This window comes from Ictalurus punctatus, chromosome 5, assembly GCF_001660625.3.
Source record: "Ictalurus punctatus breed USDA103 chromosome 5, Coco_2.0, whole genome shotgun sequence".
Lineage (NCBI taxonomy): Eukaryota > Metazoa > Chordata > Actinopteri > Siluriformes > Ictaluridae > Ictalurus > Ictalurus punctatus.
Window position 1 is genome coordinate 25,880,467 of NC_030420.2, and position 18,186 is coordinate 25,898,652.

The 18,186-nt window shown below is 38.3% G+C and overlaps 1 protein-coding gene across 4 annotated transcripts; it reads left to right on the forward strand.

Moving 5' to 3' along the window:
- Positions 1-653: 653 nt before the first annotated feature.
- Positions 654-18,145, forward strand: ptpn1 (protein tyrosine phosphatase non-receptor type 1). Of its 4 annotated transcripts, none has more exons than XM_017467706.3 (10): positions 654-767; positions 856-1,012; positions 2,504-2,594; positions 3,997-4,097; positions 9,874-9,972; positions 10,837-10,974; positions 11,105-11,314; positions 13,512-13,673; positions 13,837-14,000; positions 15,119-18,145. In XM_017467706.3, the coding sequence occupies exons 2-10, from the start codon at positions 956-958 to the stop codon at positions 15,414-15,416; spliced, it is 1,320 nt and encodes a 439-aa protein (XP_017323195.1). In that variant the 5' UTR covers positions 654-767; positions 856-955; the 3' UTR covers positions 15,417-18,145. The 4 variants fall into 4 exon arrangements, with proteins under 4 accessions (XP_017323195.1, XP_017323196.1, XP_017323194.1 ...); XM_017467707.3 differs by having other exon boundaries at positions 663-767; positions 907-1,012; XM_017467705.3 differs by lacking the exon at positions 654-767 and having other exon boundaries at positions 768-1,012.
- Positions 18,146-18,186: the final 41 nt, after the last annotated feature.

The following is an 18,186-nucleotide window of genomic DNA, read 5'->3' on the forward strand; positions in this document are numbered from 1 at the left end:
GGCTTGCGACCGGCACTACTATCACAGCTCCTGTTACTGAAAGTTAATCACCTTCTGACCAATCACATTCGAGAATTTAACAGTGCTGTGGTATGTGGTATACAATCGTATATTATAGAACTTCTGGAAATTAGTGGACCAACTGCCCCACAAAAATTACTCAGAATCAATCAGGTTTTCAAAATCAGACGCACTCTGCCGGAAATCCGTGGACTTGGCAACAGAGAGTAATCAGTCTGTCACCCCGAGTCATGTGTAGTGAAGCAGCTAATAGTAAACAGGAGAGAAGAGGAGGAGCTCAAACCTTTCGCCAGAATCACAAAGAAAAGTGTGTTCAATTACATATTTAATTTGAATTCTAGGTCCAGTTATTACTTTAGTTGTCTGCAGTTATTGTTATTATTATTATTATTACTATTAGTATTATTATTATTATTAATAATAATCAGAATACTTATTATTATTACATTTTGTTACAATAAACGTTGTATTACATCTTACAAATGCCCCGGTGATCTCCCCCGCCCAGCAATGTGGCCGCGTCCCAAACCGCATACTACCGTACTAGATAGTACGCGAAAGCAGCACGCAACCATTAAAATAGGGTAGTATGCGTTTTTCGGACAGCATCTGTGAGCTGATTGGCTCCTGGCTGGGGATTTTGGGCACGCGCGCTCTCTGATTGGTTACTGGTGTGAACCCGGGGGCGATGCGCAGAGTCAGCGCTGTAGTGCGGCGGTGCGGGAGGAGCGTGCGGCGTGTTTCCGGTAAGAACAGGCCAAGAGAAAACAGTAACGTTAAAATATCCGTTTCGGAAGCGAATTAACGTCGTAAAAGTATTGGGTTTTTTTTTAGAGTCCGTGTGATTGGTCGCTGTTTTTCTAACCGGTCCTGCGTACCCCACAGGGAGTGACGGATCGGCAGTAGTGGAGCGGGCGGTTAAATAAACACGGCGATGGAAGCCGAGTTTCGGGAAATTGATGAATCCGAGAACTGGAACGCCATTTACCAGGTATTACCCTAGTTTATAACTACTTAAGACTGTGTTTACGTGAGGAAACAAGATCACAAGCGCTGCCTGTTATGTGAATGCCGTGCCATGGTGTGTAATCTTCGTGTCTTCTGGTTGATGACACTTCGCTAGCTCGCGCGCTAACCCAACATAACCTAAAGTAATGTAATGTAGCCAAGCAGCACTGATAGTGTGAACTGATAGACTCCGACACGCTAACAAGTAGCTCCTCTGCTAACGGACAAACTCAGCGTTGTGATGGCTGTTCATGCCAAACTACTGTTTCTAGTTACCCTAATAAGAGCAGTGTTTTTTTTAATTAAAAGAAACAACTTGGGTTTAAAATATTTTCTGACTGTTATTTCATGTTATTTAGTTCTTGTGAATAGCTAGCTAGGTTGCTAATTGACTGACCCTGCTCTAGGGTTATCACGATATCATCGTTTTGACTCGGATACCGATAACTTGTATCACTGTGTCCGATACAGACAATACAATAAGTAAGAAAAATAAAGAAATATGTTCTGACATTAAATATAAGTGACTGTAGAATGTTTTATTTGTGGATTTTCATTATTATTGCTTTCTATTTTAAATACCTCTATGCAGTCAGGCTTTACAAGAGCCACACGAGCTCGTTAGCGTGCACGATTAGACTTGATTAAAGGCTAAAATATGTCGACATACTGTTTTAATAAAGATGTGAAAATATAGAATCTATTGATTTATTACTCATTTTATATATATATATATATATATATATATATATATATACACACACACACAAAATATATTTTTTTTATTTACATTGAATGAAGTACTGAACTTTTGATTATTTTGTGCAGCGCTACCCACTCCCTCAATTATGCTCTGGCTAAGAGTATGATTTAGTCAGGAAGTCGATGGCTGTTGGTCATTTCCCATTGAGTTTTTACTTTGAGAATGCTAGACTACCCAAGCTAGTTTTTCGTCATGTTTCCATGCAAAACCGGGCACCGTCTATTTGCTTTTAAAGTTCTTTTTATCACTGTGACGATGTCGCTGATGCAAATTTCCAAACAACTTCAGGTTCCATTTGTAAAGCTTCCCACTCTTCGATCTCTGTCCGTCTCGATTATTGTAATCGTATAAAGCTTGTAAACAGAGCAGGCAGCATTTGGCGAGCGCCTAACCAGCTCAACTGGGTGCTGTCCAGAACGTTCTGTCCTAGCCGACCCATTTCTCATTCATGCACGTGTGTCAATGAAAATACTAATGGCATCATTTCCTTACTTAACTGACCTACTAATAAGCCCTGTTGCAGCCCTGGTGCAGAAGCAATAGCAAGACGTGTCTGTGTGCATGCACTGTGTGAACACTGATGTTCTCAGGAACAAACCTGTCCGTATGCAAAATAAACCTAAGTAGGTTTTTGTAATGCTTATGAAAGGCACTAAACATTTTCCATTATGATATGTAAGAGATGTAACCGATATTTGTTTTATTCTCCAGGAAATCAGACAACAGTCAAGTGAACTGCCGTGCAAGGTTGCCAAACTTCCAGAAAACAGAAGCCGCAATCGCTACAGAGATGTCAGCCCATGTAAGTACATTTTTAAAAAAGAGATTAATATAGGCTTTTTCTGATTTTACTAGATATAATGTAAGGAATAAAACACAGAGGTACATGCCGGTATAAGAAAATAATCCATGGTGGTGTGGTGTGAAGTGGATTATTTTCCTGTAACAGCACATCCCAAAGTGTTTTATTCTTGCTTGTACCATGGTTTTAATTTAATGCACAACACTGCATGCTTTTTAATCCGTCTGTTCCAACTCTGTAGTTGGAATGTCCAGAAGACAAGTTCCTATTATCGCTTGCATTATAGTAGCTATAATGCAAGCGATAACATCATCCCTTCTTCAGCCCCTGAGAGATTTTCTCTGTCTTGAAGTGGTAATCCTGTCCCTGTGGTAGAACCCTTACTGACTGTTACAGAGCTCTGACACGTTACATAAACGTTAAATAAATGCGTCTTGGCAGAAAGCTTCACCATATCAACAATTATACATTTTTCAGTTATACAAATATTTATTTTTTCCCCCCTGCAGAAATGTATTACAACAAGTGCATTAATGTAATCAACACCTTTTTGACCAATCAGATTCATGAATTCAACAGCACTGTGGTATTATGTGCGCATTTATGAAGACGTGGACTAAAGTCTAACACAGATTAATACTTGAGCGCATGCTTGTCCGAATAAAACAGCTCGATGTGTGAATATACAGTATGATGAATATATAAATGCTTTAGGGACAGAGACCTGATTCAAGATCCATACTACTAAATATGTCTTAATAAAAACGTCTTAAATATGTGTCTTTAGGAAAACTCTAGTATAGCACAGTATACAAACTTGTTAGCTTGCTTTATGATATAATACATAAATCTCTAACGATTGTTTCATCATTTTAATTGTGATTTGCCAATTTTGGCATTATGGTCAAGATCAGAAAAGTGTTTTTATTAAAATCATCTGTGAAATAATTTAGCACAACTGATGTCATGCCACCTCCACCCCCCTTTTTTTCTTTTTTCTCTTCCTTCTGTAGAGAGCAGTGCTGCTGTGGTTTCCTCTTGTTTTCTCATGTTGTTTTTTTTTTTCTTTCTTTTCACTCAGGCCTAAAAACAGCTGCAAGTTTTTCATGCAAAAATCACCGCATATGTAGGCTTCGGCCATTTTGCCTATTGACAATCCATGTACTATGCTACTTTTTTGTTTTACTAAGCTAATATGAGGAGGATGCTTGCTTTAAATTGGTGGAACTGAGAATAGGACCTGAAAGAGACCTGTGGTGTTTGTGCCACCACAGAGACCTCTGGGAATTTCTCCCTAGCTGCACCTGTGTGACTGCGTCAATTGTATGGTGCTCGGTCATGTGATTTTTTAGTGAGGATGTAAAACACTTACTGTATGTGTCTCTGTTTCTCCCTCCACCAGTTGACCACAGTCGAATTCATCTTCAGCTCGGCAGCAACGACTACATCAATGCCAGTCTGATCTCCATGGAGGAGGCGCGGAGAAGCTACATTCTCACTCAGGTTAGGCGACAAGGGAGAGCCGTCGGCCTCCGGCAGATAGATAGACGGCACCTTATCACAGTTAACACTCTTATTTCTCTGCGTAGGAATGTTTCAAATGAAGTCAGGCGTGATATGGTACTAACTCGGTATATTTTAACCTTTTGATTGTTAGTTTGAACGCCATAATAAAGACTTCTGTATGTTCGCAAGTAGCTGTGGAGAACTGAAACCTCATGGGAACGTAGCGTTACACATGGCTGCTTCATTAGATTCCAGTACTGGGGTTTGGTTTTTGCATTGTTTTGTTGATTGGAAGGGGTCCTGCTGTGACTTTGCACTTCAGTAGTTCTCTAAAGCGCTGTAAAATGTGTATAGACAGCCCGACATTCAGCTGTGCGCTCAGTATATAAAGGGGTTATAAACGTATAGAGGAATGGATTTCCGATTTATAAAAAATAAAAATAAAAAAGCCTACACAATGCAATATTACTGCCTCTGAACTTTTTAAAAGTCCATTTGTATTTAAATCGCTTGAAGCTGTCAGTGAAATATTTGTTTAGTGGGAAAGTCCATTTTCGTTCCAAGTAGGAGATGTAAACATGAAGCCACTCTGATTCATTTGTGCTGTAAAAATATCGTTTGTGCTTGTGTGTGTTTTTTTTTTTTTAATGTTCGTGTTGTGTATCAGTGTACATCCTAGAGGGATGTCTCATTAAATTCAAAGTGTAATATGACAAAGAAAAAACAATCCCCCCCCAAAACAAAATAGTTATTGTGCAGCACAAATCAGTCTGAATTGGTTTGATTTTATTGATTAAGAATAAAACTATAATAAAAACAATAATCAATAGGATGAAGTGGAGCACCAATTCCACCCCAAAGTTGATCATTTTCCTGTAACAGGACATCCAAGTGTTTTATTCCTTTTATACCACAGCAATTTGCCAACAGTTACAGACTTTAATTAACGAAAGAATGCCATGCCGTACAGCGTATAGTTTAATGTTATGAATTGTCTGCAAGACAAGCACGTTCCTGTTATCTCTCACCATATAACAGCTGTAAACAGTCATTCCCTGACCAGCCTGTATTAATCTTTTGCTCTCTCCCTCAGTGAGAAAGCACAAAGAAAAGTACTGAAGACTTTCCCTTATCTTAAAGGAAAAGTTAAAGTTGCAGCTGTACTTATAACTGTTAAGAAACTCTGACCGTGGAGACTCAAATGACAACCCAAAAATGCTAAATAAACGTCTCCTCGAAAAAGAATTGTTGATTCGCCAGGTCAGGAATTACAGGCTTTTGCAGTCCCAGTGTAAGTTTTTACTCTAGAAACAATAACGTATTTAAACGAACACATAAATATAAACCTGGGATTTGCATTGCAGCCAAAACTAACGTTATAGATATTTACTCACTGCATTCTGACCAATCAGAATCGAGAATTCAAACATCACTGTAATTCACTATAATGGAGTTGAATGCACTGTGACATGACTCTTGTGTATAGACTTTCAGTGGAATAAAGCTGTTATAATATAATATCTCGTACATCAAGACAAAGAGTTGGTGTTAATATTCTTTTTAGATTCGGCGCAAACACATACTGAGGTTGTATATGTCACTGTGTTCATGTAATCTGATATTCACTTTCTAGCCTCATAAACACTTGAATTGTAAACATCTCTGTACTGGTCCAACATATTTTGGTCATTTGTTTGCATTTAATGTTTTGAAATGAAAAGTTTTGTATGCACAGTTCTTCTTTTGACTAACTAAGAGGCCTAAACGCAGATATTCCTGACTCTCAGGGTTTGACTTCACCTAAAATATTTTAGAATTACCATGGAAGTTTGTACCATGCACATCTTTATATAAAAAAAATGCAGGAGGCGACGCTGCTGAGTGTTAAACAAGCACGAACACGCTCAGATCCATCTCCTGTTTACCGTCAACTTTTATTATTATTGATGTACTCTTGTGTACTGGGGCATATCTACGCACAGAAAGTGTACACCGTTAGCATTATTGAAATTATTTTTAATGACTTTTAATGTGAGAGAAGCTTAAAGACAAAGTCCACACTTTGAGTAGGAAGCAATAGATGTTATGAGGGACTGAAAAGGGGTTCATTTAACATCTTAAAGTATTTAGTAATAAGTGTTTAATTTCTCCATACATTCAAAATGATGGATATATACTTGCATACATATATGCATATACAAGCACAGAACGGGATTACAGGAATGATCTCAAGCCTCCTTTTAGCGTCATACCCTCATATTTTCATATACCTCTCTCTATGAAAATATCCCAGATTTATTCCCGCCTTAAGTATAATAACAGTTGGTTGTTTTAACATTGTGACGTTATTATATACTTTAGGTTAACCTTCTCGTAAGATTCTGTTGAGTAATAGTGTATGGACTGGAGTTTTCCAGTTTAAAGAGGGACGTTACTTGTAATTATGACGATGAGACTGTTGTTAAAGTTTAGTGACTGATTCACAGAATACGCAGGAAATGTCAGCTGTTTATTGTACACTGCTGACGTTTCCTGGGCCGTTTGGAATATGTTATGAAATACCAGAGAATGCGTCAGAATTAAGAGGTACGGACTCGTCTGAACGTGCTTTTCCATTCTGTTCAGCCTGAAGATTTAACCCTGCTTGAACCCCTACTCCTCAGCATAAAGCAAAGCCTTCAGATGAGTGACTTGGAATAGAGTTTCAGTAAATGTCTTAATGGATTAGAACTGAATTACACAAAAGTCTGATTGTCCGAGATATCCTCACAGGTCCTAGCTATCACAAGTCCTTTCTGAAATTTAGTCTTTGTACGGTAAGTCTGATTGATTGTAGAAAGCCTCATCACATGCCTTGATTTTGAAAAGCCTTTCCTCTTCGACTCTACTGAACTTGATCCCTACTCCAGAGGAATAAAAAGGAGGGATGTGATGTGGGGAATGTCACCGACCTCAGCCGTATGTTAAAGGGTTAATTCACCTAAAAATAAAAATTCTGTCATCAGTTACTCACCCTCATGTCATTCCGAAACCGTAAAACATTTGTTTATCTTTGGAACACAAATGAAGACATTTTTAATGAAACCTGAGAGATTTGTCCCTCTGTTTACAGTCCAAGTAACCAAAACTTTCAAGCTCCAAAATGTTCATTAAGGCATCGTAACAGTAATATATGTGACTCCAGTGGTTTTTTAATCTCAGTTTTCACGATGAATGCGTGCTGTGTTGATGCGAGAGTGGACACAAAAAAACGTCCTCCTATGTTGAAATCTGCAGGCGTCTTTGTTACAAAGATTGTTCTATGTGACCCAGTTTGTGTACAGCCTCCCCCTTTCTCTGCTGTAAAGTTTTTTGGGTTTTTTTTTTTGCGCACACACAGCATGTGTATCGTTTTCATAAAATTGGGATTAAACCACAGGAGTTACATGGATTACTGTTACGATGCTTTTATGAACTTTTTGGAGCTTGAAAGTTTTGGTTAATTGGACTGTAAATGAAGGGACCGAAATCTCCCAGGTTTCATTAAAAATGTCTTCATTTGTGTTCCGAAGATGAACAAAAGTCTAATGGGTTTGGAGTGACATGATGGTGAGTAACTGATCACAGAATTTTCATTTGTAGGTGAACTATCCCTTTAAAGCAAAACTTTGGAACAAACATTTCCATAATAGTCCACTTAATCTTAAAACAGTCAAATAGACCGAGCCATGTTTGGTATCTTTTAGTTTGCTTTTTTTCAGAAGAAGTGTGCAAGATAATTTGAATGTGCAATTAATTGTTTGAGAAACCAGTATCTGAATACTGAAATTCAGATGTAGATGTGCTGCATTCACTGGAAGTCAGTAGAAAAAGTATGAAATAGAAGACTTAAGAGTAAGCAGTCAAATATGTGGCCTGTGGTCCAAAAGCAAGAAAGTACAACTCCATTAAAAGTCTTAAACCACAATGTACACAACTCTGGGAGCATTGGTTTGCAGGTTAAACTCCTTTTAAAAGGAGTGGCACATGCATTCCGTTCTGTTTTTATTTACTTTAGTCAATGTAATGTGCAAATACTGACCTAAAAATTATTATAAACCTACATTGCTACTGTGTAAATATAAAGTTTGTTAATCCAATGAGATTTCAGTATCAAGTCTTTTAAACATGTTGTAATATTAACAAAGTTACGTTAAGGGTGTACAGGCTGAAATATTGAGAGCACATTCAGTAAAGCACTTGCTCTGAGTTTAGTATATCCGGTCATTATTTATTTTTTGTGAGCAGTTATTCTTATTTTATTGCATTGGTTAAATAACAGATGTGGAAACATACGGCAACAAAATTGAAAGGAAAAAAATCCCCCCACTCACCCAGTTCCCACCCATCCCAAAGTAGACTAGTACATATGAAAGTGTGTATATAGAGGAAAAATAAGTAAAAACAGTAAAAGAAGGAAGAAAAAAAGGCCTAGTAATGACCAAAAAAAACCAGAAGTTTTTCAAACATTTTTAACTTTTAGATATTGAAATTACTTGTTAATCATTGTCTTCATTTCTATATTTTACATCTTTAAACGCATTAAAACACCACACTGACAGGATTGTACAGTTGTGCTCATAAATTTACACACCCCTTTCAGAATTTGCAAAATGTTAGTTTAAAAAAAAGAAATTGATCATAAAGGCTGCATTTTGTCGCCTGCTGCCCTGAATAAGCTATTTCACACAACATCTGTTTACATATAGTTTACAAGGCACAATAACTGAATTTACAGAAACGACCCAGTTCAAAAGTTTACATGTGCTTAATACTGTGTGTTGGTACCTGGATAATCAGCAACTGTGTTTATGTTTTGTGATAGTTGTTCATGAGTCCCTTGTTTGTCCTGTGCAGTTAAACTGCCCACTGTTCTTCAGAAAAATCCTCCAGGTCCTGTACATTCTTTGCTTTTCCAGCATTTTCTGCATATTTCCCTTTCCAACAGCGGCTATATGATGTTGAGATCCGTCTTTTCACACTTCGGACAATTGAGGGACTCGTACACAACTACTGTATTACAAAAGGTGCAAACATTCATTGATGTGCAAGAAGGCAACGCGGTACATTAAGAGCTGGGGGGTGTAAACTTTGGAACAGGATGATCTTTGTAAATTATTATTTTGTCTTTTGGGAAAAGTTTTAATATCTTATGTAGCTTAAGCTGAAGGGCAGTACAAAATGGGGGGGGACCTTTAAACAAAAAAACAATTTACAAAAAGCAGCTTGTTCAAAAGTTTATGTCCCTATTGTTCCTATTCCTATTGTATTTCTATTTTTATTTCTTAAATTAAAAAAAAAAAATTATCCTGATTAAACTGGTCATGAAATGTAGCCGAGACAAGAAAATAGTATTTGTTGTTATTTATTTATTTATTTATTTATTTATTTACATTTATTTATTTAGCAGACACTTTTATCCAAAGCAACTTACAAATGTATTTATTTCTTTATTTATTTTTGTAAATGTGAGCCCAAATTTTCATATTAAAAAGCTCCGGTTGAAATAAACTGTTTTGCGAAATATCCATATTTGTTTATTTTCCTAGATTCTGATGTACTTGCTGTTTATAGATTTAAATTTTTTTTTTTTTTTTGTAAGCCTCATCAACAAGTTTGAGTGACCATGCACATGATCAAGATTCACAGTGTCGCTTGCTTTCATAGACATGCGTACAATACTTAATTTGTGTGTCTCTCTCTCTCTCTCTCTCTCTCTCTCTCTCTCTCTCTCTCTCTCTTCCTCTCCCTTTAGGGTCCTTTACCTACCACATGTGGGCATTTCTGGGAGATGGTGTGGGAGCAGAGGACTCGTGGAGTAGTCATGCTGAACCGTGTCATAGAGAAGGGCTCGGTGAGCGTCACCCTTTTCAACCTTCACTCCTCCCATTTGGCCGGACATGTTGATTATTAGGAACAGATGACCTTCATAAAGAATCAACGATTCCCTGTGTGCTGCAAATATCTTATATCTTTGTAATTATGTCATTCATACCATGGAATAAATGACCTGTTGAAAGCTTCTATGAACATACTAAAGAATAAAACATGATGGGGTGTGCTGTAATAGACGAATAATCAACAATGTGCAGGGAAATACCACCCTAAAGTTGAGTGTTTTCCTATAACAGTACCTCCTGAAGTGTTTTATTTCTCTTATACCACATCTGTTTGCCAACAGTTACAGATTTGACTAATTCAAGTATGTCACATCATACCTTTTTATTAGTTTATATTTACAGTTAATGTTGTGGAATGTCCACGAGACAAGTTGGTTCCTGTTATTACTCATGACGATAACAACAGCTGTAAACAGTCATTCCCTGACCCGCCACTATTTCTCTCTCTCGTAGTTACTTAGACAAAAAAAAGCATCTTGTAATCTAACCGAGAAACCGCAAAGCACAAAGAAAGTCCTGAAGACTTTCCCGTGTATTGGAGGAAAAGTTAAAGTTGCAATTGTACCGTTAACTTTTAAGAAGCGCTGACACTGGAGGCGCGGTTGGAAAATGCCAAATAAACATCTCCTCACAGAAAACTGTTGATTCACCAGATCAACAATTACACTCTAGTTTTTAACTTCCTTTCACAGTCCCAGTGTAAGTTGTTAGCAAAGAAACCATAACGTACTGAAACAAGTGATTTGCTTTGCAGCTGAAAGTACTGTTGGCGAATGATTGGGCTGACAACATTTACTGTGTGTTTTTTGCTGGATCAGGTGAAATGTGCGCAGTACTGGCCACAGAGGGAGGAGCGAGAAGCCATTTTCGAGGACACAAACTTCAAGCTTACTCTTGTCTCGGAGGACGTGAAATCGTACTATACAGTCCGGCAGCTGGAGCTGGAGAATCTTTCAGTGAGACAATATGAAACTTTTATTTAAAATCAGTATGTTGATGGTTTTTATTATACAGGTCGGTTGCACTTTTATTTAGACATGTATACCCATGCGTAATAATAAACTGGGGGTGTGGGCTTGTTTAAAGACTCAGGAAACCAGAGAGATTCTTCATTTTCACTACACCACCTGGCCTGACTTCGGAGTGCCCGAGTCTCCTGCCTCTTTCCTCAACTTCCTGTTCAAGGTGCGAGAGTCAGGCTGTCTAAACTCAGATCAAGGGCCTGTGGTGGTCCACTGCAGCGCTGGCATCGGTCGCTCCGGAACCTTCTGCCTTGTAGACACCTGCCTCCTACTGGTGAGATCTTTTGTTTAATAATGATATAATTAGGACTGCAACTAGAATTAGATTAGATTGTCGATTATTTTTTCGATGAAATGATTAGTTGGATTAAAAGGCCAGTTTTTATTTTCTGTATTGTTTTTGAAAAAACATGCTATTTCACATTCTTCCCCTTCATTCTTCCTTCTGTTGTCCTTCAAACATTGTGCAAATTGAAGGCTATGAAAAAGGTATTAAATGCATCTATGTGGGCTATGCCATGTATTGTGCAAAGGATTTAAAAAAAAATATAAAAATTAACATTTATATTTTGAAAACAAAAAAAAACCAACCGATTCTCCACAAGCTTTAAAGCAGAAGTTAAATCTGTATATTAAAAATGATAAAAAAAAAAAAAAAAGAAGAAGAACAAAAGCACAAACTAAGTGTTAACTGGTAAGAGGTTGAATGTTCTACAGTAACACACATTCACTCATTTAAACACAGTAACATGTTCCTTTATTCTGTAAATGTATGACACTTACGTTTCTATACAATTACATGGTCTAACCCCATTACATTTACTGCTTTCATAAACACAATTACTTTTGTTTCTAAATATAAATAACTATAGCATCAAAAATATTTGATCAAAATGAATAATTTAGTTATTGCGCTTTCTGTTGCGCACTGTTTAATGCACATGCATGGACTCTTGCTCGTTCAGTGAAGTTTAATGGAGACTCACTCACTGTCAGGACGAGGCTTTATGTAAAATGGAAACACTGGCGTGAATTTCTAACATTTACAAATAAGGATCTAAAGGTTAAAATGTCATTTCTTCACTGAAGAAAACATTTCTGGAACATATTAAACAGCACGTGCATCCGACACATAATCTGACACGACAAGCCACTTTAATACACTTACGAGTTTGTTTGAAGCTCAATATAAAACGTTCTCGTGTCTTGGACGACCTGGATCATGCACTTTTCCCCCAGCTGCTCACTCTGTGACCTCCGCTGTTTCTCAGATGTGTTTTATTCATAGAAATGTGTGTTTCACCATTGTGAAGTGACGTCACTGACTGCGTTATCCACCTTGACGTCACAGACCCAACTAATCCATAATGACATTTGTTGTCGATTATTTTAATTATTGATTAGTTGTTGCAGCCCTATATATTATGTTCTGAATTTCTTCTGTGCTAATTTACACTTATTAGATAAATTTGAGGGAATAATATTTATGACCATTGAAGGATATTTTATATACACTGTGAGGTGATGCATCTTCCTATTCCAAATTGTTTTATATTCTTTCAGGTGGATATTTTCTATTATTCCTATAGTTCAGGGGTGTCCAATCTTAACCGCAAAGGTCCGGTGTGGGTGCAGGTTTTCATTCCAATCAAGCAGGAGCCACATCTGATTCCACCTGTTTAATCAGTTGATCTTGGCTTTCAATAGACACGGATGTGGCTTCTGCTTGGTTGGAATGAAAACCTGCACCCACACCGGCCCTCTCCGGATAAGATTGCACATCCCTGCTATAGACAGAGATGGGCAAGTCTAATTTCTCGTTTGCTGTGGTATTTGAGTGTGGTTAATGTGTGACAAAATTCAAGAGGAAACTTGGGAATTTTTGGTTAGATTTTAGTGTATATTTAAAGGAGCAGTTTGTAATTTGCCTGTGGCATGAACTGAATTTATGCAATCACAATAAATACGGGCTTTCTTCCTCCATTGCCAGTTGAAAGATGAGCAAATTTTAGGGCCAGAAGATTGAATCCATAAGTCTAGAAACATGAATGTTGTTCTACACTTTCAGTACTAGGTTGTGTCACGTGACACGGGATTATCCAGTTAAAAACAAAACCAAAAGGACAAAACTGTAAGACATATGATTTTATTACCACGACGTTTGTTTTTCAGTCTTAACATAAAAAAAAAATGCACAAAAAAATTCTCCAATGCAAATCAGATCCAACCACAACAAAGCAGTAGTCCCCCCCCCCCTTTCTTTTCTTTTCTTTTTTTTTTCTTTTTTTTTTTTTTTAACCAAAAAAAGTAAGATGACATAACCATTAAAAAAAGGTGGGTTTTTTTGTTTTAGTTTGCCAGTCCAAAAATGTCCAAATGTAGCCCCAACTAGTCAGTTTAAAATAAATAAATACGATCCTGTTGATAATCTACTCTGAAACTGGCTACTCTGAAACTGGCTGTATGTGTAGATGTCTCTGCGGAAAGACCCATCTTCAGTCCAGATCAAGGATGTTCTCCTGGAGATGAGGGGGTACCGGATGGGTCTAATCCAAACAGCAGACCAGCTCCGATTCTCCTACCTCGCCGTCATAGAGGGTGCTAAGTGCATCATGGGAGACACTTCTATCCAGGCGAGTGCACACACCTGCACTGTTTACCAATGTCTCTTATACACACATGGGCCACTTTAGAGGACAACAATATCCATGCACAAGTGGGATTTGTTTACATTTCTGGCATGTTTAGAAATAACCTAGTAGCAAATGCATTGAAACATTGTGTTTGTGTCCTCAGGAGTCATGGAAGGAATTGTCAAATGAGGAAGATCCTCCCCCAGAGTTCACTCCCCCTCCTAGGCCACGTCCACCAAAGCCTCCCTACAACGGACCCCAGTCCACGCCCCAGTTTTTCCCTGAGGATGATATTATACAGGCCAAAAACGTCATCTACACACACAGGTAAAATTCTACATACAATACAATTACAATACTGTCATCGACTGCTGTTTTCCTTGGTCGACCTGTTTAGTACATCAGTGGCTTCTTCCTTTTTCAGGACGTTCCAGTTTGTTGTATTGGCTATGCCAAATGCTTGTGCAATGGCTCTGATAAATTTTTTACTCTTTCACAGGGTAAACCTAGGGCTCAAACCAAGAGTAGACATTCGGAGCTATTAATTCTTTAAACAATCAGTTTAACAGCAAGAACCGCCTATCAGTCGTGCTCCAATATATCTGATCACTTGAAAAATTGTGTGGCCAAAAACATAAGGTACCTTGTTATAAGTTGTTTAACATGTCTTGATGTAAATATGAAGAAATGAAAGTGGAAATTCTGATATCATCTCATATTCGTCTTTTGATCCCCAAACCAAATGGCTTCAACGTATAGCGGGAAATAATAGAATTAGCCTTGCTGTTCCAATACTTTCAGAGGTGACTGTATTTTTATTTTTATTTTTTATCAGACCACCAAATCTGTAGGCGAGCAAAATTATAGGAACACGTGACTGAGAGGTGTTTCTAGTTCCCCAGGTGTGTCCTGTTAGATTGATTTGATTGTTTTAAACAAGAAATAGCTCTGAACATCTATTCTTTTTTTTTTTTTAAGCCTTCACTTTCACCTGTGAAAACTGCATTTGTTGTTTCAAAGGATAAGCCAACATGATCAAAGAGCTGTCTATTGGAGAAAAGCAAGCCATTTTGAAGCTGAGAAAAAGAGGGAAAATCGATCAGAGGCATTGCGCAAACATTGGGCCTAGCCAATACACAACCATTTGGAATATTCTGACAACCACACACTCAATCAGTCAGCATTCTGCATGATATATTCTATATATAAGCCTCATGCAGTCTTGCATTATGATGTGTTTTTCGTGTTGGTTTAGTGAATGGCAATGCATCGACTATAAAATGCTGCATGAATATTTTATCAATCTGAATGGACTTCCTGGGGATTAACAATAGTTTAAATGAAAAAAACAAACTTTTCTGTTGGACAGAAATTGTAGTTTCCACAGTTGTTTGGAAAACGTTAATTATTTGCTTAATTGTTAATCTCTTTTGAATATTTCCCAGTGCTCCTTCAGAACCGGAGTTTCGCAGACGGACGGTGGCAACACTAGCGGCTTCAGCACCAGCGGAGTTTGAGACGCCAACACTGCCCACCGACGAGCCTGATGATGCCAGCGCCCCGAAGCCAAGCGACCCGGTCACCACAACGACAGAAGCGCCGCCCAAACCGTCAAGGTCACCACCAGAGAAAAGGCCTGTGGGACAGTGGAACCCCCTGCTGGTTAGCGTGTGTCTGTGCACGCTGTCTGTAGCCAGTGTAGTTGCTCTGGGAACATACTGTTACCGCACTTACTTTCACTGATGATTTTTATCTCTCTGTCTCTCTCTTTTACTCTCTCTCTGTCTGTCTTCCTGCTTCTCTAGCTCACTCTCTCTCTCTCTCTCTCTCTCTCTCTCTCTCTCTCTCTCTCTCTCTCTCTCTCTCTCTCTGTCCCTCCCTCTGTCTGTTGTTAGTGTGAGGTTGGCCGAATAGATTCTACTGGCCAGCCAGCTCTCTCTACCTCCTTTGAGAGAGAAAGAGAGAGAATTAGATGAAAGAGATGGGGGAGAGAGAGAGAGATTGAGAGGGACAGACACCTGCCATCAAGCCCTGTCTCTCTTAGTTTCAAAATTTTCCCCACTTCTTTTCCCTACACAGTTTGGGGAAGGATGTAGAGAAAAGACTTTCTTAGGCAAACTGCTGTACCCTATTACACGACACAAACACACCACACACACAAGCAGTCTGTCTGTTCGATAGCTCAGGGCCTCACATTTCAGGTGTCCCCCAAATATGACATCCAGGTTTTACTTATCCAAATAATCCCTTTTATTATTGCTGCAATAAGCAAGGGAATGTGTGTGTGTCTACTGTGTGTGTGTGTGTGTGTGTATATAGAGGATGTCTGTTTTTGTGTCAGAGTAATAGGTTGTGTGAATACATGTGTCACAGTTCATGTCAACGTTTTGAGGAAAAAAAAATCACTGCAGTTTGAGTACACCATAACTGCCACACATGGACTCCTGTGGCTTTGGCAATCTGTTTAGCCTTTTCCAAATATACAGTGTTTGTTTCTCTTCTGTTTTTCTGCTAAGCTTTAATGATGCCCCTTGCAAAGCTCTGAGTTTTGTGTGTGTGACGTGTGAGTGGGGAGAGGAGGGAGTGGTATCGAGTCCACTCTGAAAGCAATCTTGCCAGCCATGAAATAAAGGTTTATGTTCTTCCTGCCCAATGCAAGGGCTCACATTTGCACTTAGCCTGTTCTGAAAACGAAACATCATAATTGAAATATCTTGATCAAAGATAAGACACCAGCGTGTCCATCCTACTCATTTGCATGGATTTGCTTTAGTTCTTACAGAAACTCACGGAATGTGGTGTTTTTGTTTCTCTACATTGGATTTTCTTCCATTTTTTTTCCCACTTTTTTTTTTATACAACTTGTCCAATTTTCCATCCATCTTGTAAACATTGGATCAACATATTCAGGGACATTCACCTCGTTTGTATGCTGTAGTCCAGCTCCCTGAAAGCTTTTCTGGCTCAGACCCATGTCATGTCTTGGGAAGGGGGACGGGGGGGGGGGGGGGGGGGATGTTCTGAACGTTACTTAAACGTTATTTCAGGGTTATGACTCTGTAACCTTTGCAGGCCGCATTTACGCACAAAACCACCAGGTCCCCCAATGAGGACATGCCCTGGCTTGATACCAAACCCAGTTCTGCATTTGCAATCATAGCACATTGGAGGTAGTGTAAAAATGTTTATAAAGCTTTAACTTCAACGCATCATATAGCCACCAGGAGGCAGCATTGAGTTCTGCTTATCAGGAAAAGCATCCTTTTAAGGGGTTTGGTCATCATTTCCTCCTCTTCTTACTCCTTCCCTAGCAATATGTAAATCCATCTGTGTGTCTTAGAAATGGCTGTTCTTGGGATGCAGCTTGTAGTTTGTAATGGCAGCTCCGACGTCTGGTTTCTTCGCCAAACGGCAACGTAGATAAATGATTTTTTTCCCCTTCTGCTTGAGAGTATATGATTTCCACTTCCCATGTTTTGTTCTTTGTGACAACTTTTGGATGTTCTGAAAGCCGTTTAGGAATTTGTGTCATTTGTATACTCCAGACAACCTAAAATGAATAAAATTAAATATGATAAAACATGGAAATAAAAAAGAAATGGTGCGAGTAATATGCTTTGGTCATCCCTGCAGTTTTCTGCTCAGCTGTGTGAATAAAACATAAGTTTTGCTCATTGTTGGTTAATCTGGAACAGTTGTTTGAGAGAGTCATGGGTGGTTTTTCGTTGTTGTCTAAATTCCAATTTACGCATATATCTCTTTAAATGATAAAACATTGGAATAAATTAAACCAGACATTAATGACTGAATTGAAATGGGCATGGATTAAAGCAGGAGTCTAATCAGTTTAGACGTACATTGGGGGGGGTCCCCCTTCAATATGTTTTCTTTCAATGAACTCGGTCTTTTGTACCTTTTTTTTTTTGTGTGTAGCTGCCTCTTTCTAATCAGTCCAATAAGACTTTTGATTGTATTTCTTCTCTCTGCTGGGAAAAAATGATTGTGTTCATCCACTGCAGCTCTACCTTTTGGATTCATGGTTCGAGTGCTAAGGTCCAGTTTAATCTAGTCCCCATTACACAATGCCCAGTTCTTGTGTCCTGTTCTGTGTCCTCTAGAATGTAATAACCTCTTCATGGACGTCCTCTTGTTATACCTGTTATAATAGGTTGCTTTGTGCCAGGTATAGCACTTGAGTGTGTGAGTGTGTATGCCAATGTGTGATTTATATTTTTGGACTGACAAACTAAAATAAACAAAAAACCCCCCACCTTTTTGGCATCTTTTTTTAATGGTTATGTCATCTTACTTTTTTTTTTTTTTTTTTTTTAAAAAAAAAAAAAAAAAAAAAAGGGGAAAAAAACTACTGCTTTGTTGTGGTTGGATCTGATTTGCATTGGAGAATTTTTTTTGTGCTTTTTTTTATCTTAAGACTGAAAAACAAACGTGTTAATAAAATCATATGTCTTACAGTTTTGTCCTTTTGGTTTTGTTTTTAGCAAACTGGATATTC